Raw genomic sequence first — 24,708 nt, forward strand, 5'->3', positions numbered from 1 at the left:
TATGTACCGCCCCGGCTATGCCTGCGCACCGGGGACACCGTGCGCCTCACGGCATACCACATGGCTGCCCGGTCCCTCTCTCTCCACGGTAAGAACAGGGAGTAGGCTCAGGTCTCCTACCTGACTTAGCCACACTCCCCATGTGACCCCACAATAAATTTTTCGGGCTGCCTCTCGGGCTTCCAACCGATTCTGTAACGCTTGTCTCCTCCTCTGACGAGGAGGAGTAGTAGGAGGACCAATGTGCAGCGTGGTAAGTGTCCATCTTAATATGTAAAACTGAACACTACAAAAATACAAAATAACAAAGTGAAAGAACAAACAAAAATCGAAACAGTCCTGTGTGGTGCAAACACAGACACAGGAAACAATCAACCACAACTCAAAAGTGAAACCAGGCTACCTAAGTATGGTTCTCAATCAGGGACACCGAATGACAGCTGCCTCTAATTGAGAACCATACCAGGCCAAACACAGAAATCCCAAATCATAGAAAAAGGAACATAGACATCCCACCCACGCCCTGACCATACTAAAACAAAGACATAACAAAAGAACTAAGGTCAGAACATGACACTGGCTCTTTTATGATGGTTTTGGATCAGTGGTGTCTTCCTTGCTGAGCAGCCTTTCAGGTTATGACAATATAGGACTCATTTATTTTAATTGTATTTATTTTACTAGGCAAGTCAGTTAAGAACAAATTCTTATTTTCAATGAAGGCCTAGGAACAGTGGGTTAACTGCCTGTTCAGGGGCAGAACAACAGATTTGTACCTTGTCAGCTCGGGGATTTGAACTTGCAACCTTTCGATTACTAGTCCAACAGTCTAACCTCTAAGCTACCCTAGTTTACTGTGGATATAGATACTTTTGTACCTGTTTCTTCCAGCATCTTCACAATGTCCTTTGCCGTTGTTCTGGGATTGATTTGCACTTTTCGCACCAAAGTATGTTCATCTCTAGGAGACAGAACGCGTCTCTTTCTTGAGTGGTATGATGGCTGCGTGGTCCCATGGTGTTTATACTTATGTACTATTGTTTGTACAGATGAACATAGTACCTTCAGGCATATGGAAATTGCTCCCAAGGATGAACCAGACCTGTGGAGGTCTACAATTTATTTTCTGAGGTCTTGGCTGATTTATTTTGATTTTCCCATGATGTCAAGCAAAGAGGCACTGAGGTTGAAGGTAGGCCTTGAAATACATCCTCAGGTACACCTCCAATTGACTCAAATGATGTCAATTAGCCTATCAGAAGCTTCTAAGGCCATGACACCATTTTTGGAATATTCCAAGCTGTTTAAAGGCACAGTCAACTTAGTGTATGTAAACTTCTGTCCCACTGGAATTGTGATACAGTGAATTATGAGTGAAATAATCTATCTGTAAACAATTGTTGAAAAAATGACTTGTGTCATGCACAAAGTAGATGTCCTAACCGACCTGCCAAAACTGTAGTTTGTTAACAAGAAATGTGTGGAGTGGTTGAAATAGAGTTTTAATGACTCCAACCTAAGTGTATGTAAACTTCTGACTTCAACTGTATGTAGAATCACTCAGGACAGCAGATAAAACAGGAGAATTACACCAGATAGGACAGACCTTAGCCCTCCGGCATATAGACTATTGCAGCATAGACCTGGAGGCTGAGACGGGGGGGGGGGGGCGACGACACTGTGGTCCTTTCCAAGGTTCCCCCGGACATGGCCAACCAGGCAGGATATAACCCCACCCACTTTGCCTAAGCACAGCCCCCACACCGCCAAAGGGTTATAAACAGACCCCCAACTTTCTACCCTGAGACAAGGTCAAGTATAGCCCACTAAGATCTCCCAAACTGCACGAGCCCGAGGGGACAGGAAGATCAGCCTGACTCAACCCACTCAAGTCGAGTATTGTGAAAAAAGCCTGGCATGATGTAATGCAACCCTCTAGCAAGCCAGCGACTCATCCCCCGTAATCGGGTCAGAGGCAGAGAATCCTAGTGGTGGATCCCCTGTAAACAGTTTCCCTCTCCACTTGTTTTTACCCCCTTTTGAGGTTTTCAGATGTCAACTATAGATTTGAATCTACAGTATAGTTCAGGCTGAGACAGTAAGGGTTGTTCGTCACTCTAGTGTCTTACCGTTCACCTTAACACCCCTGGGCTAGACTACACTTAATCATAGGACCTACTGAAGAGATGAGTCATCGGTAAAAACGTAAAGGTTGAGACCGAGTCTGCGTCTCTCACAATGATAGGGAGACCATTCTTTAAAAAATGGAGCTCTACAGTAAGAAAGTCCTGCCTCCAGCTGTTTGATTTGAAATTCAAGGGCAATAATGGGCCTGAGTCTTTTGTCCGAAGCTTTTGTGTAGGTATGTACGGCAGGACCAAATCTGAGAGATAAGTAGGAGCAAGTCCATGTAATGCTTTGTAGGTTAATAATTAGCAGGATGGTGAAAAACTAAGACACAGTGCTTCTATTGGCAGATAACTGTTCAGTCTCTTAGTAGAATATGATAAGTTGTAAGAGGCCACTACAGTCTAGGACAGGTCAGTGAGAACAACACACTCAGTTCAGTTTTAATTTGACTATATGCTTGAACTTTCCGATCGAGGCAAGCACTAAGAACATTATCCAATTTTAATAGGACAAATGGAAAGGGCTGGTTTAATTCCGTCTGCCTTTTTACCAAGGTGAAGACGTATCCAAGCAACAGAAAGGTTGCCCTTGTCTTATCTGGCCATTTTCTTGGAGAATATGACTCACTGGCTGTAATCCCTCACAGAAAAAACACATGATTTCTCATGTGGTAAATCACATGAGCAATCATGTGTTTTTGGATCACTTCACATGTGAAATGCATGTGTTTTTGGATCACTTCACATGTGAAATGCATAAGGGAGGGATGTGACTGCTCGGACTCTGATGCCTAACATTCAGCACACACAGATTTCTGAGTTTAGTGTCACTATTTTGATCATGATGTCCTTCCACACAGAGAGCAGAAGCGGTTTCCTTGATCACTCCTCCTATCATTGACTAGAGCTGTTCTTCCCACCCAGGAGTCTTGTATGATCTGCAGCCTGGCATGGAGCATTGCTTTTTGCAAAACCATCTACATATAATGCATAACAATGATACCATGTTGTCCAGTATTCGTTGTGATGACTTTCTGGATGGGCTTTATGGCAGGAGGTCTTCTTAATGTGTGTCTAGTTCATGATGTTGAGCTGCAGACTGGGTACCAGATAGAGGTAGAATGGCCAGGAATAGAGGTAGAATGTGTATGGATAGTCCCTGTAGACAGACTGCGTACCATATAGGCTAGGAATAGAGGTAGAATGTGTATGGATAGTCCCTGTAGACAGACTGCGTACCATATAGGCCAGGAATAGAGGTAGAATGTGTATGGATAGTCCCTGTAGACAGACTGCGTACCATATAGGCCAGGAATAGAGGTAGAATGTGTATGGATAGTCCCTGTAGACAGACTGCGTACCATATAGGCCAGGAATAGAGGCAGAATGTGTATGGATAGTCCCTGTAGACAGACTGCGTACCATATAGGCCAGGAATAGAGGCACAATGTGTATGGATAGTCCCTGTAGACAGACTGCGTACCATATAGGCCAGGAATAGAGGCACAATGTGTATGGATAGTCCCTGTAGACAGACTGCGTACCATATAGGCCAGGAATAGAGGCACAATGTGTATGGATAGTCCCTGTAGACAGACTGCGTACCATATAGGCCAGGAATAGAGGCACAATGTGTATGGATAGTCCCTGTAGACAGACTGCGTACCATATAGGCCAGGAATAGAGGCACAATGTGTATGGATAGTCCCTGTAGACAGACTGCGTACCATATAGGCCAGGAATAGAGGCACAATGTGTATGGATAGTCCCTGTAGACAGACTGCGTACCATATAGGCAAGGAATAGAGGTAGAATGTGTATGGATAGTCCCTGTAGACAGACTGCGTACCATATAGGCCAGGAATAGAGGCACAATGTGTATGGATAGTCCCTGTAGACAGACTGCGTACCATATAGGCCAGGAATAGAGGCACAATGTGTATGGATAGTCCCTGTAGACAGACTGCGTACCATATAGGCTAGGAATAGAGGCACAATGTGTATGGATAGTCCCTGTAGACAGACTGCGTACCATATAGGCCAGGAATAGAGGTACAATGTGTATGGATAGTCCCTGTAGACAGACTGCGTACCATATAGGCCAGGAATAGAGGCACAATGTGTATGGATAGTCCCTGTAGACAGACTGCGTACCATATAGGCCAGGAATAGAGGCACAATGTGTATGGATAGTCCCTGTAGACAGACTGCGTACCATATAGGCCAGGAATAGAGGCACAATGTGTATGGATAGTCCCTGTAGACAGACTGCGTACCATATAGGCTAGGAATAGAGGTAGAATGTGTATGGATAGTCCCTGTAGACAGACTGCGTACCATATAGGCTAGGAATAGAGGTAGAATGTGTATGGATAGTCCCTGTAGACAGACTGCGTACCATATAGGCCAGGAATAGAGGCACAATGTGTATGGATAGTCCCTGTAGACAGACTGCGTACCATATAGGCCAGGAATAGAGGCACAATGTGTATGGATAGTCCCTGTAGACAGACTGCGTACCATATAGGCTAGGAATAGAGGTAGAATGTGTATGGATAGTCCCTGTAGACAGACTGCGTACCATATAGGCTAGGAATAGAGGCACAATGTGTATGGATAGTCCCTGTAGACAGACTGCGTACCATATAGGCCAGGAATAGAGGCACAATGTGTATGGATAGTCCCTGTAGAAAGAATGCGTACCATATAGGCCAGGAATAGAGGCACAATGTGTATGGATAGTCCCTGTAGACAGACTGCGTACCATATAGGCCAGGAATAGAGGTAGAATGTGTATGGATAGTCCCTGTAGACAGACTGCGTACCATATAGGCCAGGAATAGAGGCAGAATGTGTATGGATAGTCCCTGTAGACAGACTGCGTACCATATAGGCCAGGAATAGAGGCACAATGTGTATGGATAGTCCCTGTAGACAGACTGCATACCATATAGGCCAGGAATAGAGGCACAATGTGTATGGATAGTCCCTGTAGACAGACTGCGTACCATATAGGCCAGGAATAGAGGCACAATGTGTATGGATAGTTCCTGTAGACAGACTGCGTACCATATAGGCCAGGAATAGAGGCACAATGTGTATGGATAGTCCCTGTAGACAGACTGCGTACCATATAGGCCAGGAATAGAGGCACAATGTGTATGGATAGTCCCTGTAGACAGACTGCGTACCATATAGGCCAGGAATAGAGGTAGAATGTGTATGGATAGTTCCTGTAGACAGACTGCGTACCATATAGGCCAGGAATAGAGGCAGAATGTGTATGGATAGTCCCTGTAGACAGACTGCGTACCATATAGGCCAGGAATAGAGGTAGAATGTGTATGGATAGTCCCTGTAGACAGACTGCGTACCATATAGGCCAGGAATAGAGGCACAATGTGTATGGATAGTTCCTGTAGACAGACTGCGTACCATATAGGCCAGGAATAGAGGCAGAATGTGTATGGATAGTCCCTGTAGACAGACTGCGTACCATATAGGCCAGGAATAGAGGCACAATGTGTATGGATAGTCCCTGTAGACAGACTGCGTACCATATAGGCCAGGAATAGAGGCAGAATGTGTATGGATAGACCCAAAGGGTTTGGACCATGGGTCTCCAGGAAGTGAGGTAAATGTGTATGGATAGTCCCTGTAGACCACTGCGTACCTATAGGCCAGGAATAGAGGTAGAATGTGTATGGATAGTCCCAGACACCCATATAGGCTAGGAATAGAGGTATAATGTGATGGATAGTCCCTGCAGACAGACTGCAGTACTTATATAGGCCAGGAATAGAGGTATAATGTGTATGGATAGTCCCTGTCAATACAAAAATGCTGTAAATCCAGGAATAGAGGCACAATGTGTATGGATAGTTCCTGTAAACAGACTGCATACCATATAGGCCATCCTAGAGGCAAATGTGTATGGATAGTCCCAGACAACTCCACAAGGCATCCAGGAATAGAGGCACAATGTGTATGGATAGTTCCTGTAGACAGACTGCGTACACTAGCCAGGAATAGAGGTATAATGTGTATGGATAGTTCCTGTAGACAGAACATATAGGCCAGGAATAAGGTAGAACAGAGCACAGAACATATTGGCTAGGAATAGAGGCACAATGTGTAAATGGAATCCTGTGGACAGACTGCGTAGGCATATAGGCCAGGAATAGAATATAATGTGAATGGATAGGGAAAAACTGTGTACCATAAGGCCAGGAATAGAGGTAGAATGTGTATGGATATCCTAGTAGACAAACTGCGTAACAACCTAGGAATAGGTTATAATGTGTATGGAAGTCTGTAGACTGACATAGCCATGTGTATGGATAGTCCCTGTAGACAGACTGCATACCATATAGGCCAGGAATAGAGGCACAATGTGTATGGATAGTTCCTGTAGACAGACTGCGTACCATATAGGCCAGGAATAGAGGCACAATGTGTATGGATAGTCCCTGTAGACAGACTGCGTACCATATAGGCCAGGAATAGAGGTAGAATGTGTATGGATAGTCCCTGTAGACAGACTGCGTACCATATAGGCCAGGAATAGAGGTACAATGTGTATGGATAGTCCCTGTAGACAGACTGTGTACCATATAGGCCAGGAATAGAGGCATAATGTGTATGGATAGTCCCTGTAGACAGACTGCGTACCATATAGGCCAGGAATAGAGGCACAATGTGTATGGATAGTTCCTGTAGACAGACTGCGTACCATATAGGCCAGGAATAGAGGCACAATGTGTATGGATAGTTCCTGTAGACAGACTGCAAATGGCACCCTATTACCATATAGGCCAGGAATAGAGGCACAATGTGTATGGATAGTCCCTGTAGACAGACTGCGTACCATATAGGCCAGGAATAGAGGCACAATGTGTATGGATAGTTCCTGTAGACAGACTGCATACCATATAGGCCAGGAATAGAGGCACAATGTGTATGGATAGTCCCTGTAGACAGACTGTTGTACCATATAGGCCAGGAATAGAGGCACAATGTGTATGGATAGTTCCTGTAGACAGACTGCGTACCATATAGGCCAGGAATAGAGGCACAATGTGTATGGATAGTTCCTGTAGACAGACTGCGTACCATATAGGCCAGGAATAGAGGCACAATGTGTATGGATAGTCCCTGTAGACAGACTGCGTACCATATAGGCCAGGAATAGAGGCACAATGTGTATGGATAGTTCCTGTAGACAGACTGCGTACCATATAGGCCAGGAATAGAGGCAGAATGTGTATGGATAGTCCCTGTAGACAGACTGCGTACCATATAGGCCAGGAATAGAGGCAGAATGTGTATGGATAGTCCCTGTAGACAGACTTGTGGCACACCGTTGGATGGGTGAGGTCTTTCTTGCATTGTATGGGTAGTGAAGTACAGAGTGTGGTACTTAGAACCACAAAGGGTTATTCAATTGTCCCCATAGCAGAACCATCTGTATATAAAAAAAAGGTTGGTTCCAAGTGCAACCCTTTCACCACTTAAAGGTCCTAAGTAGAAACTTTTTCACCACCAAAGGGTTCTACCTGGAACCAGAAAGGGTTCTCCCATGGGTGACAAACGAAGAACCCTTATTTTCTAAGAGTGTAGCCTTGCTATTCACCATGTCGAACATGCAATGTTGCTAGGCAACTCATACTGGTTTATGATGATGGTCAACATAGATGTGATTTCAAAAGAATGTCAAGCATTGAAGTGACAAAAGAATGTATCACTGACACTGAATACAAACTGCCGTATTCTGCTGTCCAGTGTGATCTTGTAAAGCCCTACCCCGCTGCATGCTGCTGCTTTCACTGCTGCTACTGACAACACTGGATGACATCGCCGAGGAATGGTGATCATCATCATTGTCAATCATAATCATCACCATCATCATTATTATCATTTATAATGATTACAGCGGAGGTGGTAATGTGGGTTTTGACACATTGCTGAAATGTTTGGCAAAACCTCAACAATGTGAAGCATGCATGTTTATTTCACACAGTAATGTGAACAAATTGACTGTGTGCAGTGACTATACTGTTGGTGTGTAATGGAATAACGTGGTATGGGTAGGCTTGGCTAGGTCTGAATACAAGACAGAGAATGGAAGGCTTAAAATAAGAAATAATTCCATTTAAAAGTGTGTCAATCGTCTTTTCAGCATCAGCACTAATTTAGTTCCAACCTAAAGGACCTTTTGTCCACTGGGAAGGAAGTCACATTCATAGACAGTTGAAATGAGGAGCAATGAAATCCCATCCCAGGTGCAAAGCCATTTACAGATTTATTTTCCATTACATGCTACGCTGCAAACAGGAGGCAAATAAATGGTTGATAATGGCAATGAAATCAATGTGTTCCTAAGAATCCGTCATATATGATTGGTGGAGTTCAGCTCAATTGAACTGAATTTAGTTACACTGAATGCTGGAAGTTTTACTCATGATGAGAGTATTTTCTTATAAATCATGTGCCTGAAATTATTATGTTCCTTGAATTATGCTCAACATTTAAATGTCTGTCTTTCTTTCAAAAGCATTTGCATTATTTGTTATTTGCATTATAAAGTGAAATACTCATTTGTACTTCTTTAGACAGAATTGCCAACGTTCTCTCATCACAACACATATCTTATTGCAGTCAGTCACATTCTCTTCACAGAAAGTAGAGATCTGATGTAGCTTATCTACCAGTCTGTCTGTGAGATGGCGAGCCAGTGTCTGGCATGATGAAGTACAAGAGGTTGATTAACTCAGTCACAGTTCATTAGTTTTAACCAGCATGCCTGACACACTGTGCAGAGAGGAAGACAGCCTTGTCACATAGCCTCTGCTGTGCCATTTCATGTGGCAGTTTGGGGGGCAGATCCCTGTGACTTGAATTGGCTCTTTGTCAACTGTCTTTACAGAAAAGAGGACTAGCACAAGTTAACAGAATGGAACATTATGGAATTCCTATGGTCTTGTCCTGTGTCCTTTTGGTGGGTCTGTACTGGGAAATATGAATCAAATTTGGATGCATCCCAAATGGCACCCTATTCCAGTGCACTAGTTTTGACCAAAGCCCATGCCCTGGTCAAAGGTACTGTAGTGCACTACATAGGGAATAGGGTCCTGTCCAGGACATCCATTTAAATATACATTAAAACAGAGACTCGTCATTGATATGTTTTGGACAAGGAGATGGATCATTTTTAGTAACTGATGCAAGATGTCAAAATCTATCTTTTAACTTTCAGGGCTAATTTCAGGTTCCTCAAGTCATATTTTATTTCAGAAGATTGCTGTTGTCTGCCAGGGCTTGAAAGCTGAATATGCAGTGATGTAATTGCACTGTTTTATCAGTTCCTAGACCTACAGTATATAGACCTGTTGTTCATCTATATGAAGTGATGATATAAAGAAACAAATATGGAAGAAAATGACATTCATTCTTCAAGAACCAAAATCACTCCCTAAAAATACGACCCTACAGAACAATCCTTGGATAGAATTCACCAATAAAACTGGTCCACATGGAAAACTAAAAGCATCGAATCCGTAAATGACTTGGTAACATATACATTTATTTCTATGACAGAATTAAAAAGCAATTTTGGACCAATGTAGATGTTTTCCAACACATGGACTTAAAAGTTAGATATCCTGACATTTTGATTTGAAATCTTTTAGACATCAGAGCAACCGTAGGAGAATCTTATTTGAGTCAGGAAAAATATGTTCATATGATAGGGAAGATATACAAAACCTTGCAGAGAGCATATCCATCTGACAATCTTTTAGAAAAAAATGTATAAACTATTGGAAACGAAAAGAACGGATTTTGTCACAAATAGGAGGGAATGTTGGAACATAACTAACGAAGTTACAGTAAACAAAAAAGTATGCTTAATCCAGCATAAACTAATGCATATAATGTATTATACAAGAGACACAACTCACACATTCTACAGCACAACAGCAGAGTCAGGTCTTAAGTGTAAAACTAATAATGACTCAATAATTCATGCTTCTGGGAATGTCATGAAGTCCAAAAGTTATGGGTGGACCTAGAAAGTTGTCTTTCAGAAGTATTACAATGTAAACTCACATGTAATCTGTCTGTCTGCATATTTCAAGACATGTCATATGGGGGTGTCGTGAGATACCAATGGGCTGGACAATTCTCTTCTCATCACTCATCTTAAAAAACGTATTGTAAATACTAGGAAATTAATCTGCCATCATTAAGACAATGAATTGCTTTATATTGTTTTATTATTGAGATATTGAAATAGCATGAGTGACTGAGAAAAACTCATTTGTACAATTTAAGGCCAGGTGGCAAACAATGATGCAGCACAAGGGATGGGCACAGGAGATGTAGTTGTTGTTTGTGGATGTCTGAGAGTTATTGTTCGTATGTGTAACGGCGTTCTTCTGTTGAAGGAGGAGCGGACCAAAATGCAGCATGGTGGTTACTCATGTTTATTGATGAAAAATGACTAGAGATGAAATAACTGAAACGTACAAAAAAACAACAGACGGAAACGTGAAAAACTATACAGACGATCTGGTGAATATAAACACAGAGACAGGAACAATCTCCCACGAAACACTCAAAGAATATGGCTGCCTAAATATGGTTCCCAATCGGAGACAACGATAATCACCTGACTCTGATTGAGAACCGCCTCAGGCAGCCATAGACTACGCTAGACACCCCACAAAACCCCAAGACAAAAACACACCACAATAACCCATGTCACACCCTGGCCTGACCAAATAAATGAAGATAAACATAATATATTTCGACCAGGGCGTGACAGTATGTGTATGTTTATATGCCTTTCCTTCCAGTTCTCTGCTGCCTGTGACTGGAACGAATTGCAAAAATCGTTGAAGTCGGAGACTTTTATCTCCCTCACCAACTTTAAACATCTTCTATCTGAGCAGCTAACCGATCACTGCAGCTGTATATAGTCCATCGGTAAATATCCCACCCAATTTACCTACCTCATCCCCATACTGTTTTTATTTATTTACTTTTCTGCTCTTTTGCACACCAATATCTCTACCTGTACATGATCATCTGATAATTTATCACTCCAGTGTTAATATGCTAAATTGTAATTATTCTCCTACCTCCTCATGCCTTTTGCACACAATGTATATAGACTTTTTTCTACTGTGTTATTGACTTGTTTATTATTTACTCCATGTGTAACTTTGTGTTGTTGTCTGTTCACACTGATATGCTTTACCTTGGCCAGGTCACAGTTGTAAATGAGAACTTGTTCTCAACTAGCCTACCTGGTTAAATAAAGGTGAAATAAAAAAATAAAAAAATATATCTGGTGTGGAAAAAAATAAATATATAATTAACAAGGTGTCTCTTTCAAACTAGACATTTACAAACATAACACTAAACAAATAGACACTGTGTTTGACTTAATCTCTCATTTAAGTTTGATGTTAAAATGCCTATTTACTCTGTTCCATCTGACTACACAATCCTCTTGATCTCCAATATAAAAAGCATCTAGACATGATCTCACATTTCTTTTAGACAAACATTTTGTTTTCAACAGCAGAGATTTGTGCGGAGATAAAACAAAACACAGCTAATTTACAGTCTTTCCAGCTTCAGTTTGAAGTAATTGTGTTACTTTGAAGTGATTGTGTTACTGTAGCTGTGTTGTTGGCTAGCTTCTCTGAACAACAGTGTCCAGACGAGTGAACACATTTTCTATGCCAGGGGATATTGTGCCTCATTAGCTCATTGTTAAGGATGCATCCAAATAAATATCACTAGAAAACAGCTTCAACAAATGCAATAGCAGCTACTTTGCTGTTTATCTGGCTGCTTTTTTGACGTGACTGTAAATTAGCCGTAGTTGACTAGCTAGCAAGCAGGGATATAAACGTAGGGCCACGTAACTTCAAATCACAGCCTGGGTGCACTTTCAACCAAATCTTTACAAAAAATGACGTGTTACAAAAATGACGGATTAAGTCAAACTATGATGGACTATAGCTATAAATAACACGATTGTAAATGCAAGATCACCCTTCTTGTGTTTTTGTCTGTCAATGTCTGTGTCCACCTAGATTGATGTTTCTCATAAACATATTCATTCATTTATTGAGTTGTATATATTGAGTTGTACAGATAGCAACACTCCTGAAAATAGACAAAACATTATTTGGTGTGTTTTAGAGGAATATAGATGGGTTTATATTATTTTATATTATTTTCTCACCCTAGCAAGCGTTGACATAAATTGTTCCTGACAGGTTGTGAGACATCTCTCTGTATGAGTAAACAGGGTAGTGATTCCGTCGGATAGTTTGTCTAACAGTTTCTATGGTTGTTGGTTCATGTTGAAACAAGGACTTAGCCTTTGATTCATTGACTTCAGTTATATTTCAGTTATTTCTCTGTCAAACTACACAACTCTGCTTAAATTCACTTTTACTTCACAGCTTTTAAGCTTAAAGGTACAGTGCTGTTAAAAACCTGTTTTTTCCTGTGTTTTTTTCACACTATAAGGTTGGAATAATACCGTGAAATTGTGATATTGGTGATAATGCCCTTCTAGTGTAAGAGCTGTTTGAAAAGAGCAGCCTGTTTTGGTGGAATAGAGTTTTCCAATTAAGAAAGAAAGTTCCAAAACGATCTGCTAGTTTTCAGTGTCTCCACTCAGACCACTCCCAGACAGTCCTAGCAGCATTCTTGCTTTAGAGATGGCTCTTTCCTAAAAAGATATCTTTGTTTCTTTTTGACCATCTTAATATAAAACTATCACAGTGGGGTACGTAATTGTTACCCAGAAATGATTTGATACTGAGACAAAAACAGGTGCATTGGACTTTTCATTAAGGAGAACGTACTGCCCTCAATTTCTCCACGTCACACCAGTAGAACATTAGCATGGTCAGGGTTGATTGCAGTAGTGAGTGAGTGAATATTTGGAGCAGACAGACCGATAGACAGACACGTTGCCCTGCAGTAGAGGTCTACATAGTAGGTCGCTAGGACACTCCCGCTGAAAGGGAGCACTAATTCAATTTTCAAGACCCGGCCGTTTTTGTTTATAATGAACCATTTACATCAAGGACATCAGCAAGGCCAAGGGGCTATTTGTGGTTTGATAATATAAACCAAATCATTTCCACGTGAATTTTTATAACGCCTCTGTCTTAGGTGTGATAATAAGAAAGAAATATGCAAAGTACCATATTGCGGTTGATTGTGACAGGGTACCCACTTGCACTTGTCCGTAGTGTGAGAACAGTATGTGGGTTAACAAGTCATTCAGAGTTAGATTCTGGTTTTAAAACATGAGAGCTTTTGAGATTGTTTTAGATTTAAAGACCACCATGCTGAACATCCAATCACCCGAGAATGTCTGCCTTTAAGCTTTTACATAAATCAAAGAACACTTCATATTTATATATATATATATATATATCTGGAGAGTGCTGTCATGTGACATTTCTAGTCTTGTAGAAGTTTAAACTACTGGGCTGGTGTGGTCATTGAGCCTTGGGTCCTCTGTCCTGGAGCTGGAACTGATTGTGCCTGTTGCTGACTGATTGCCTGTTACGTTTAGCTCAATTGTAGGGTTGAGGGTCAACTGTTTCAGGTGTCATCATCACACACGTGTAGCTGCATCACGTTAAGAAGGCTTGATATTCACAGGCTTCAATCTGAGTTCATCTGAGGGGGTTTGGGTAGGACCTTTGTACCATATAACTTCCTTCATGCACTCTTAGAAAAAAAGGTGCTATTTAGAACCTAAAAGGGTTATTCGGCTGACCCAATAGGAGAACCCTTTACATAATCCTTTTTTGGTTCCATGTAGAACTCTTTTGGGTTACATGTAGAACACTTTTCACAGAGGGTTCTACATGGAACCCAAAATGGTTCTACCTGGAACCCATAAGGGTTCCCCTGTGGGGACAGCCGAATGACCCTTTTGGAACCCTTTTTTTCTAAGAGTGTGGCGTCATATTAGTTGCGGTTCGAATATGAGAAGTACATTTAAAATGGAAATCAAACACCTACTAAACAATACTAGGATTTGTTAGAGGATAGATGAAAAAGCTATCAAGAAAGGCAGTATAATTTGTCTGCTTTCATCGTCAACTAGACGTTAGAATAATGCGATAATGTACGTGAAAGTAAATTGTCATCAGGAAGAGGTGGAAGACATTTTGACAACAAATCCTAGATGAAGTTTGTTTCATGTTGAGTTGACATCTTTCCCCACCTCTAGACCTCGTGTGTGTTGTTGTAATGCTAGAGGAACTGGATTCACAATGTTTCTGATTAAAACATACTCGTATAAGCTGACGTCAAGGGGATGCTACATCTCAGAGAAATTATACTGAACAAAAAATATAAACGTGACAATTTCAACAATTTCAAGGAGTTACAGTTCATATAAGGTAATCAGTCAATTGAAGTAAATTAAATATGCCCTAATCTATGGATTTCACTTGACTGGTCAGGGGCGCAGCCATGGGTGGGCCTGGGAGGGCAAAGGCCCACCCACTTGGGAGCCAGGCCCAGCCAATCAGAATTAGTTTTCCCCAAAAAAGGGCTTTATTGCAGACAGAAATACTCCTCAGTTTCATCAGCTGTCCGAGGGGCTGGCCTCAGGCAATCCTGCAGGTGAAGAAGCCGGATGTGGAGGTCCTGGGCTGGCGTGGTTACACTTGGTCTGCAGTTGTGAGGCCGGTTGGACGTACTGCCAAATTCTCTAAAACGATGTTGGAGGTGGCTTATGGTATAGAAATTAACAAATTCTCTGGCAACAGCAGACATTCCTGCAGTCTTCATGCCAATTGCATGTTCCCTCAAAACTTGAGACATCGGTGGTATTGTGTTATGTGACAAAACTGCACATTTTAGAGTGGCCTTTTATTGTGCCCAGCACAAGCTGCACCTGTGCAATGATCATGCTGTTTAATCAGCTTCTCGATACGCCACACCTGTCAGGTGGATGGATTATCTTGGAAAAGGAGCAATACTTTTACTAACAGGAATGTAAACAAACTTGTGCGCAACTATTTTTTGAGAAATAAGCTTTTTGTGTCTATGGAACATTTCTGGGATCTTTTATTTCAGCTCATGAAACATGGGACCAACACTTTACATGTTGCTTTTATATTTTTGTTCAGTAATACATTTCCTTCTAAAGTTTTTGCAATGCTGTGGGCATTCCTATTTGGGATGTAGCTACATTAACAATTTGGTGATAGACAAATTCTTAAGTGAGTAACTTTTAAATTTGAGGTAAATTGAGGTATAGCGACAGAACATAATGGCAAAAATGAAGGCAGCAAATAAGATTGATCTGAAACTGATACCTGAACCATTTTTAAATATTGTACAGCTGGGTTGATACATGTATTCTACTATTTTCTGAATAAGCTACCAGGAGTGATTACTGTAGGAATGACGTCTTGTTTGAATACTGTAGATTGTAAAACCTGGAGTGTGAAAATCACAAACGTCAAGGGATTACAGTAATGTATTACAATTGTCAAACATTCACAAGCATACAAATCATTTTGAGGGATTTAAATCATTATCGTGACAGCTACTTACCTTGTATTACATACATGACAAATTAGCCTGGATTCTGGCAGAGTTTTCTGGACAATGCCTGCCCACATTGTCATGTTACCATGGGGACAATGGTCACCAGTTGTAGTTTTTTTCCCTAGCACTACACAGCTGACCTGTGCTGCTCTCAGCTAGTGTTTTCCCCCTAGCACTACACAGCTGACCTGTGCTGCTCTCAGCTAGTGTTTTCCCCCTAGAACTACACACCTGACCTGTGCTGCTCTCAGCACTACACACCTGACCTGTGCTGCTCTCAGCTAGGGTTTTCCCCTAGCACTACACACCTGACCTGTGCTGCTCTCAGGGTTTTCCCCTAGCACTACACACCTGACCTGTGCTGCTCTCAGCTAGGTTTTCCCCTAGCACTACACACCTGACCTGTGCTGCTCTCAGCTAGGGTTTTCCCCTAGCACTACACACTGACCTGTGACCTGTGCTGCTCTCAGCTAGGTTTTCCCTTAGCACTACACACCTGACCTGTGCTGCTCTCAGCTAGGGTTTTCCCCTAGCACTACACACCTGACCTGTGCTGCTCTCAGCTACACACCTGGGCTGCTCTCAGCTAGGGTTTTTCACCCCTGAGCACTACACACCTGACCTGTGCTGCTCTCAGCTAGGGTTTCCCCCTAGCACTACACACCTGACCTGTGCTGCTCTCAGCTAGGGTTTTCCCCCTGAGCACTACACACCTGACCTGTGCTGCTCTCAGCTAGGGTTTTCCCCTAGCACTACACACCTGACCTGTGCTGCTCTCAGCTAGGTTTTCCCCTAGCACTACACACCTGACCTGTGCTGCTCTCAGCTAGGGTTTGACCTGTGCTGCTCTCAGCAGGGTTTCCCCCTAGCACTACACACCTGACCTGTGCTGCTCTCAGCTAGGGGTTTCCCCCTAGAACTACACAGCTGATTCAAGTAACCAACTCATCATCAAGCTTTGATTATTTGAGTCATGTGTGTAGTGCTAGGGCAAAAACCAAAACGTACACCCAGGACTGAGTTTGGAAAACCAAGATTTACAGTACACTCTGCAATTCTGAACAAATACGTAACTTCAACTCACTATAAATTATAGTGTCAAAACAAACTTTCACCTGTAACAGGTATCATGACGTTCCAATAACCCAGAATGTGTACTAATTTGTCCGGTTGACATTTACGTCTTATTCAGAAATGGAAGGTTATGTATTCCACATTTAAATAACTTTCCAATCAGTTATTAATCTTGGCTTGTTTTTTATATATTCACTGACTGGTTGTCCCCTCTCCTGTCGTAACCACAGCAACAATATGCCGAAGAGCATTGCTCTCATCTGCTTCCTGTCCCTGGTGATGCTCATGAGTGTCCTGGGGAACCTCCTGGTCATGACGGCTGTCTGCAAGGACCGCCAGCTCAGGTTAGTCTCTCCCTACGTCCTGCTCCCTCCCTCCGTCTGTCTGTCTGTCTGTCTGTCTGTCTGTCTGCAAGGACCGCCAGCTCAGGTTAGTTTCTCCCTACGTCCTGCTTCCTCCGTCCGTCTGTCCGTCTGTCCGTCTGTCTGTCTGCAGCAGCTCAGGTCCTACGTCCTAGCTCCCTCCGTCTGTCTGTCTGTCTGCTATTCTCTGTCTGCAAGGACCGCCAGCTCTAGTTTCTCCCTTTGCTTCCTTCACTGTCCGTCTGTCCGTCTGTCTGTCTGCAGCAGCTCCAGCTGCTCCCTCTGTCTGTCTGTCTGTCTGTCTGTCTGTGAACAGAACTTTACTATCTTTCTCCTCTCTCCCTCTCTCCCTCTCTGTCTCTCCCTCTCTTTCTTCACTAGAGCTGTCTCTCTCCCTGTCTCTCTCTCTGTATCTCTCGGAGTGTGTTTGTGAACAGAACAGAAGAGTGTGCTTAACAATCTCGCTCTCCTCTCCCTCTTTCTCCTGCTGCTCTAGCCAAAGCAAATAATGTTCTTTCTTGTGCTTAGCACCTTATCACCTAGTTGCACCAGACTAAATAAATCAGCCCCAATTTGAATAATCCTGCTCTGAGAGTATTATGGAGTAATTGTTTTCTCGTTAAAAGAGAGCCTGCTACTGAGTGGTGGATTGTGATCCCAGTCCCTTGGTGGTTGAGCTATCAGCATGGCATGCAGTGACTATGGCATAACAACACACTGATGCTGAGCTGCTGTTCCGTCTGTCTGGTAACCTGGGGAAAGTATCGTCCCTCAGCACTCCTGTGCTTTGCAACTTTCACTTCAGACTAGAATGTATCTACTGCATAATTGACTGTCAATCACCAAGCCAGTGTCAATACATGAAGACCTGTGCGGGCAAAACACTTAAACGTGAGTCACTTTTGCTATTTCATTCTCCCTCAACTTTTTAAAGGATACATACTGTCGGTATATGTGAGCTTTTGTTATGGATGTGTTGACATGTAGAGTAAGAAAGAGTGACAGTATTCCATAGGGAGACATGTAGAGTTAGAGAGTGACATTATTCCATAGGGAGACATGTAGAGTTAGAGAGTGACAGTATTCCATAGGGAGACATGTAGAGTTAGAGAGAGTGACAGTATTCCATAGGGAGACATGTAGAGTTAGAGAGAGTGACAGTATTCCATAGGGATACATGTAGAGTTAGAGAGTGACAGTATTCCATAGGGAGACATGTAGAGTTAGAGAGAGTGACAGTATTCCATAGGGAGACATGTAGAGTTAGAGAGAGTGACAGTATTCCATAGGGAGACATGTAGAGTTAGAGAGAGTGACAGTATTCCATAGGGAGACATGTAGAGTTAGAGAGAGTGACAGTATTCCATAGGGAGACATGTAGAGTGACAGTATTTAGGGAGACATGTAGAGTTAGAGAGACAGTATTCCATAGGGAGACATGTAGAGTTAGGACAGTATTCCATAGGAGACATGTAGAGTTAGAGAGACATATTCCATAGGGAGACATGTAGAGTTAGAGAGAGTGACAGTATTCCATAGGGAGACATGTAGAGTTAGAGAGTGACAGTATTCCATAGGGAGACATGTAGAGTTAGAGAGAGTGACAGTATTCCATAGGGAGACATGTAGAGTTAGAGAGAGTGACAGTATTCCATAGGGAGACATGTAGAGTTAGAGAGTGACAGTATTCCATAGGGAGACATGTAGAGTTAGAGAGTGACAGTATTCCATAGGGAGACATGTAGAGTTAGAGAGAGTGACAGTATTCCATAGGGAGACATGTAGAGTTAGACAGTATTCCATAGGGAGACATGTAGAGTTAGAGAGAGTGACAGTATTCCATAGGGAGACATGTAGAGTTAGAGAGAGTGACAGTATTCCATAGGGAGACATGTAGAGTTAGAGAGTGACAGTATTCCATAGGGAGACATGTAGAGTTAGAGAGTGACAGTATTCCATAGGGAGACATGTAGAGTTAGAGAGAGTGACAGTATTCCATAGGGAGACATGTAGAGTTAAGAGAGTGACAGTATTCCATAGGGAGACATGTAGAGTTAGAGAGAGTGACAGTATTCCATAGGGAGACATGTAGAGTTAGAGAGAGTGACAGTATTCCATAGGGAGACATGTAGAGTTAGAGAGAGTGACAGTATTCCATAGGGAGACATGTATTCCATAGAGTTAGAGAGAGTGACAGTATTCCATAGGGAGACATGTAGAGTTAGAGAGTGACAGTATTCCATAGGGAGACATGTAGAGTTAGAGAGAGTGACAGTATTCATAGGGAGACAGTTAGAGAGAGGACAGTATTTCATAGTTAGAGGAGACATGTAGAGTTAGAGAGAGTGACAGTATTCCATAGGGAGACATGTAGAGTTAGAGAGAGTGACAGTATTCCATAGGGAGACATGTAGAGTTAGAGAGTGACAGTATTCCATAGGGAGACATGTAGAGTTAGAGAGAGTGACAGTATTCCATAGGGAGACATGTAGAGTTAGAGAGAGTGACAGTATTTCATAGGGAGACATGTAGAGTTAGAGAGAGTGACAGTATTCCATAGGGAGACATGTAGAGTTAGAGAGAGTGACAGTATTCCATAGGGAGACATGTAGAGTTAGAGAGTGACAGTATTCCATAGGGAGACATGTAGAGTTAGAGAGTGACAGTATTCCATAGGGAGACATGTAGAGTTAGAGAGAGTGACAGTATTCCATAGGGAGACATGTAGAGTTACATGACAGTATTCCATAGGGAGACAGTAGAGAGAGAGTGACAGTATTCCATAGGGAGACATGTAGAGTTAGAGAGTGACAGTATTCCATAGGGAGACATGTAGAGTTAGAGAGTGACAGTATTCCATAGGGAGACATGTAGAGTTAGAGAGTGACAGTATTCCATAGGGAGACATGTAGAGTTAGAGAGAGTGACAGTATTCCATAGGGAGACATGTAGAGTTAGAGAGTGACAGTATTCCATAGGGAGACATGTAGAGTTAGAGAGAGTGACAGTATTCCATAGGGAGACATGTAGAGTTAGAGAGTGACAGTATTCCATAGGGAGACATGTAGAGTTAGAGAGTGACAGTATTCCATAGGGAGACATGTAGAGTTAGAGAGAGTGACAGTATTCCATAGGGAGACATGTAGAGTTAGAGAGAGTGACAGTATTCCATAGGGAGACATGTAGAGTTAGAGAGAGTGACAGTATTCCATAGGGAGACATGTAGAGTTAGAGAGAGTGACAGTATTCCATAGGGAGACATGTAGAGTTAGAGAGTGACAGTATTCCATAGGGAGACATGTAGAGTTAGAGAGAGTGACAGTATTCCATAGGGAGACATGTAGAGTTAGAGAGAGTGACAGTATTCCATAGGGAGACATGTATTCCATAGGGAGACATTAGAGTTAGAGAGTGACAGTATTCCATAGGGAGACATGTAGAGTTAGAGAGAGTGACAGTATTCATAGGGAGACATGTAGAGTTAGAGAGAGTGACAGTATTCCATAGGGAGACATGTAGAGTTAGAGAGAGTGACAGTATTTCATAGGGAGACATGTAGAGTTAGAGAGAGTGACAGTATTCCATAGGGAGACATGTAGAGTTAGAGAGTGACAGTATTCCATAGGGAGACATGTAGAGTATTCCATTAGAGAGTGACAGTATTCCATAGGGAGACATGTAGAGTATTTAGGGAGACATGTAGAGTTGACAGTATTCCATAGGGAGACATGTAGAGTTAGAGAGAGTGACAGTATTCCATAGGGAGACATGTAGAGTTAGAGAGTGACAGTATTAGAGAGTGACAGTATTCCATAGGGAGACATGTAGAGTTAGAGAGTGACAGTATTCCATAGGGAGACATGTAGAGTTAGAGAGTGACAGTATTCCATAGGGAGACATGTAGAGTTAGAGAGGGTATTCCATAGGGAGACATGTAGAGTTAGAGAGAGTGACAGTATTTCATAGGGAGACATGTAGAGTTAGAGAGAGTGACAGTATTCCATAGGGAGACATGTAGTGAGTATTTAGTCTGAGAGAGAGTTGACAGTATTTCATAGGGAGACATGTAGAGTTAGAGAGAGTGACAGTATTTCATAGGGAGACATGTAGAGTTAGAGAGAGTGACAGTATTCCATAGGGAGACATGTAGAGTTAGAGAGTGACAGTATTCCATAGGGAGACATGTAGAGTTAGAGAGTGACAGTATTCCATAGGGAGACATGAGTTAGAGAGTGACAGTATTCCATAGGGAGACATGTAGAGTTAGAGAGTGACAGTATTCCATAGGGAGACATGTAGAGTTAGAGAGAGTGACAGTATTCCATAGGGAGACATGTAGAGTTAGAGAGAGTGACAGTATTCCATAGGGAGACATGTAGAGTTAGAGAGTGACAGTATTCCATAGGGAGACATGTAGAGTTAGAGAGTGACAGTATTCCATAGGGAGACATGTAGAGTTAGAGAGAGTGACAGTATTCCATAGGGAGACATGTAGAGTTAGAGAGTGACAGTATTCCATAGGGAGACATGTAGAGTTAGAGAGAGACAGTATTCCATGACAGTAGAGTTTCCATAGGGAGACATGTTAGTGACAGTATTCCATAGGGAGACATGTAGAGAGAGTGACAGTATTCCATAGGGAGACATGTAGAGTTAGAGAGAGTGACAGTATTCCATAGGGAGACATGTAGAGTTAGAGAGTGACAGTATTCCATAGGGAGACATGTAGAGTTAGAGAGTGACAGTATTCCATAGGGAGACATGTAGAGTTAGAGAGAGTGACAGTATTCCATAGGGAGACATGTAGAGTTAGAGAGAGTGACAGTATTCCATAGGGAGACAGTTAGTAGTGACAGTATTCCATAGGGAGACATGTAGAGTTAGAGAGAGTGACAGTATTCCATAGGGAGACATGTAGAGTTAGAGAGAGTGACAGTATTCCATAGGGAGACATGTAGGGAGAGTTAGAGTTAGAGAGAGTGACAGTATTCCATAGGGAGACATGTAGAGTTAGAGAGTGACAGTATTCCATAGGGAGACATGTAGAGTTAGAGAGTGACAGTATTCCATAGGGAGACATGTAGAGTTAGAGAGAGTGACAGTATTTCATAGGGAGACATGTAGAGTTAGAGAGAGTGACAGTATTCCATAGGGAGACATGTTAGAGTTAGACATGTAGAGTGACAGTATTCCATAGGGAGACATGTAGAGTTAGAGAGAGTGACAGTATTCCATAGGGAGACATGTAGAGTTAGAGAGTGACAGTATTCCATAGGGAGACATGTAGAGTTAGAGAGTGACAGTATTCCATAGGGAGACATGTAGAGTTAGAGAGAGTGACAGTATTCCATAGGGAGACATGTAGAGTTAGAGAGTGACAGTATTCCATAGGGAGACATGAGTTAGAGAGAGTGACAGTATTCCATAGGGAGACATGTAGAGAGAGTGACAGTATTCCATAGGGAGACATGTAGATTAGAGTTAGAGAGTGACAGTATTCCATAGGGAGACATGTAGAGTTAGAGAGTGACAGTATTCCATAGGGAGACATGTAGAGTTAGAGAGTGACAGTATTCATAGGGAGACATAGGGAGACATGTAGAGTTAGAGAGAGTGACAGTATTCCATGTAGAGTTAGGGAGACATGTAGGGAGACATTAGAGAGTGACAGTATTCATAGGGAGACATGTAGAGTTAGAGTGACAGTACATGTAGAGTTAGAGAGAGTGACAGTATTCCATAGGGAGACATGTAGAGTTAGAGAGAGTGACAGTATTCCATAGGGAGACATGTAGAGTTAGAGAGAGTGACAGTATTCCATAGGGAGACATGTAGAGTTAGAGAGAGTGACAGTATTCCATAGGGAGACATGTAGAGTTAGAGAGTGACAGTATTCCATAGGGAGACATGTAGAGTTAGAGAGTGACAGTATTCCATAGGGAGACATGTAGAGTTAGAGAGAGTGACAGTATTCCATAGGGAGACATGTAGAGTTAGAGAGAGTGACAGTATTCCATAGGGAGACATGTAGAGTTAGAGAGAGTGACAGTATTCCATAGGGAGACATGTAGAGTTGTATTCCATAGGGAGACATGTAGAGTTAGAGAGAGTGACAGTATTCCATAGGGAGACATGTAGAGTTAGAGAGTGACAGTATTCATAGGGAGACATGTAGAGTTAGAGAGAGTGACAGTATTCCATAGGGAGACATGTAGAGTTAGAGAGAGTGACAGTATTCCATAGGGAGACATGTAGAGTTAGAGAGTGACAGTATTCCATAGGGAGACATGTAGAGTTAGAGAGTGACAGTATTCCATAGGGAGACATGTAGAGTTAGAGAGTGACAGTATTCCATAGGGAGACATGTAGAGTTGGAGAGAGTGACAGTATTCCATAGGGAGACATGTAGAGTTAGAGAGTGACAGTATTCCATAGGGAGACATGTAGAGTTAGAGAGAGTGACAGTATTCCATAGGGAGACATGTAGAGTTAGAGAGAGTGACAGTATTTCATAGGGAGACATGTAGAGTTAGAGAGAGTGACAGTATTCCATAGGGAGACATGTAGAGTTAGAGAGAGTGACAGTATTTCATAGGGAGACATGTAGAGTTAGAGAGTGACAGTATTCATAGGGAGACATAGAGGAGACATGTAGAGTTAGAGTTAGAGAGAGTGACAGTATTCCATAGGGAGACATGTAGAGTTAGAGAGAGTGACAGTATTTCATAGGGAGACATGTAGAGTTAGAGAGAGTGACAGTATTTCATAGGGAGACATGTAGAGTTAGAGAGAGTGACAGTATTCCATAGGGAGACATGTATAGTTAGAGAGAGTGACAGTATTTCATAGGGAGACATGTAGAGTTAGAGAGTGACAGTATTCCATAGGGAGACATGTGTTAGAGAGAGTGACAGTAGGGAGACATGTAGAGTTAGAGAGTGACAGTATTTCATAGGGAGACATGTAGAGTTAGAGAGTGACAGTATTCCATAGGGAGACATGTAGAGTTAGAGAGAGTGACAGTATTTCATAGGGAGACATGTAGAGTTAGAGAGAGTGACAGTATTCCATAGGGAGACATGTAGAGTTAGAGAGAGTGACAGTATTCATAGGGAGACATGTAGAGTTAGAGAGTGACATGTAGGGAGACATTAGAGTTAGAGAGTGACAGTATTCCATAGGGAGACATGTAGAGTTAGAGAGTGACAGTATTCCATAGGGAGACATGTAGAGTTAGAGAGAGTGACAGTATTCCATAGGGAGACATGTAGAGTTAGAGAGTGACAGTATTCCATAGGGAGACATGTAGAGTTAGAGAGTGACAGTATTCCATAGGGAGACATGTAGGGAGTTAGAGTTAGAGAGTGACATTATTTCATAGGGAGACATGTAGAGTTAGAGAGAGTGACAGTATTTCATAGGGAGACATGTAGAGTTAGAGAGAGTGACAGTATTCCATAGGGAGACATGTAGAGTTAGAGAGTGACAGTATTCCATAGGGAGACATGTAGAGTTAGAGAGTGACAGTATTCCAT

At 42.3% G+C, this 24,708-nt stretch overlaps 1 protein-coding gene across 3 annotated transcripts in view; it reads left to right on the forward strand.

Annotated features, from left to right (window-relative positions):
• The window catches only part of LOC135545704 (5-hydroxytryptamine receptor 4-like), a 179,121-nt gene that overhangs the window by 38,423 nt on the left and 115,990 nt on the right, over positions 1 to 24,708 (forward strand). For 2 of the 3 annotated variants that reach the window (XR_010456492.1, XM_064973509.1), the window contains exon 3: positions 17,042 to 17,155. Coding sequence is in view for 1 of the 3 variants with exons in the window: in XM_064973509.1 (XP_064829581.1) it covers positions 17,042 to 17,155 (114 nt within the window). In the remaining 2 variants the exon portion in view is untranslated. Of the gene's footprint in view, positions 1 to 17,041; positions 17,156 to 24,708 lie in introns of those variants that run through there. The other variant, XM_064973510.1, reaches the window with a different exon arrangement.

This window comes from Oncorhynchus masou, chromosome 9 (genome assembly GCF_036934945.1).
Source record: "Oncorhynchus masou masou isolate Uvic2021 chromosome 9, UVic_Omas_1.1, whole genome shotgun sequence".
NCBI lineage: Eukaryota > Metazoa > Chordata > Actinopteri > Salmoniformes > Salmonidae > Oncorhynchus > Oncorhynchus masou.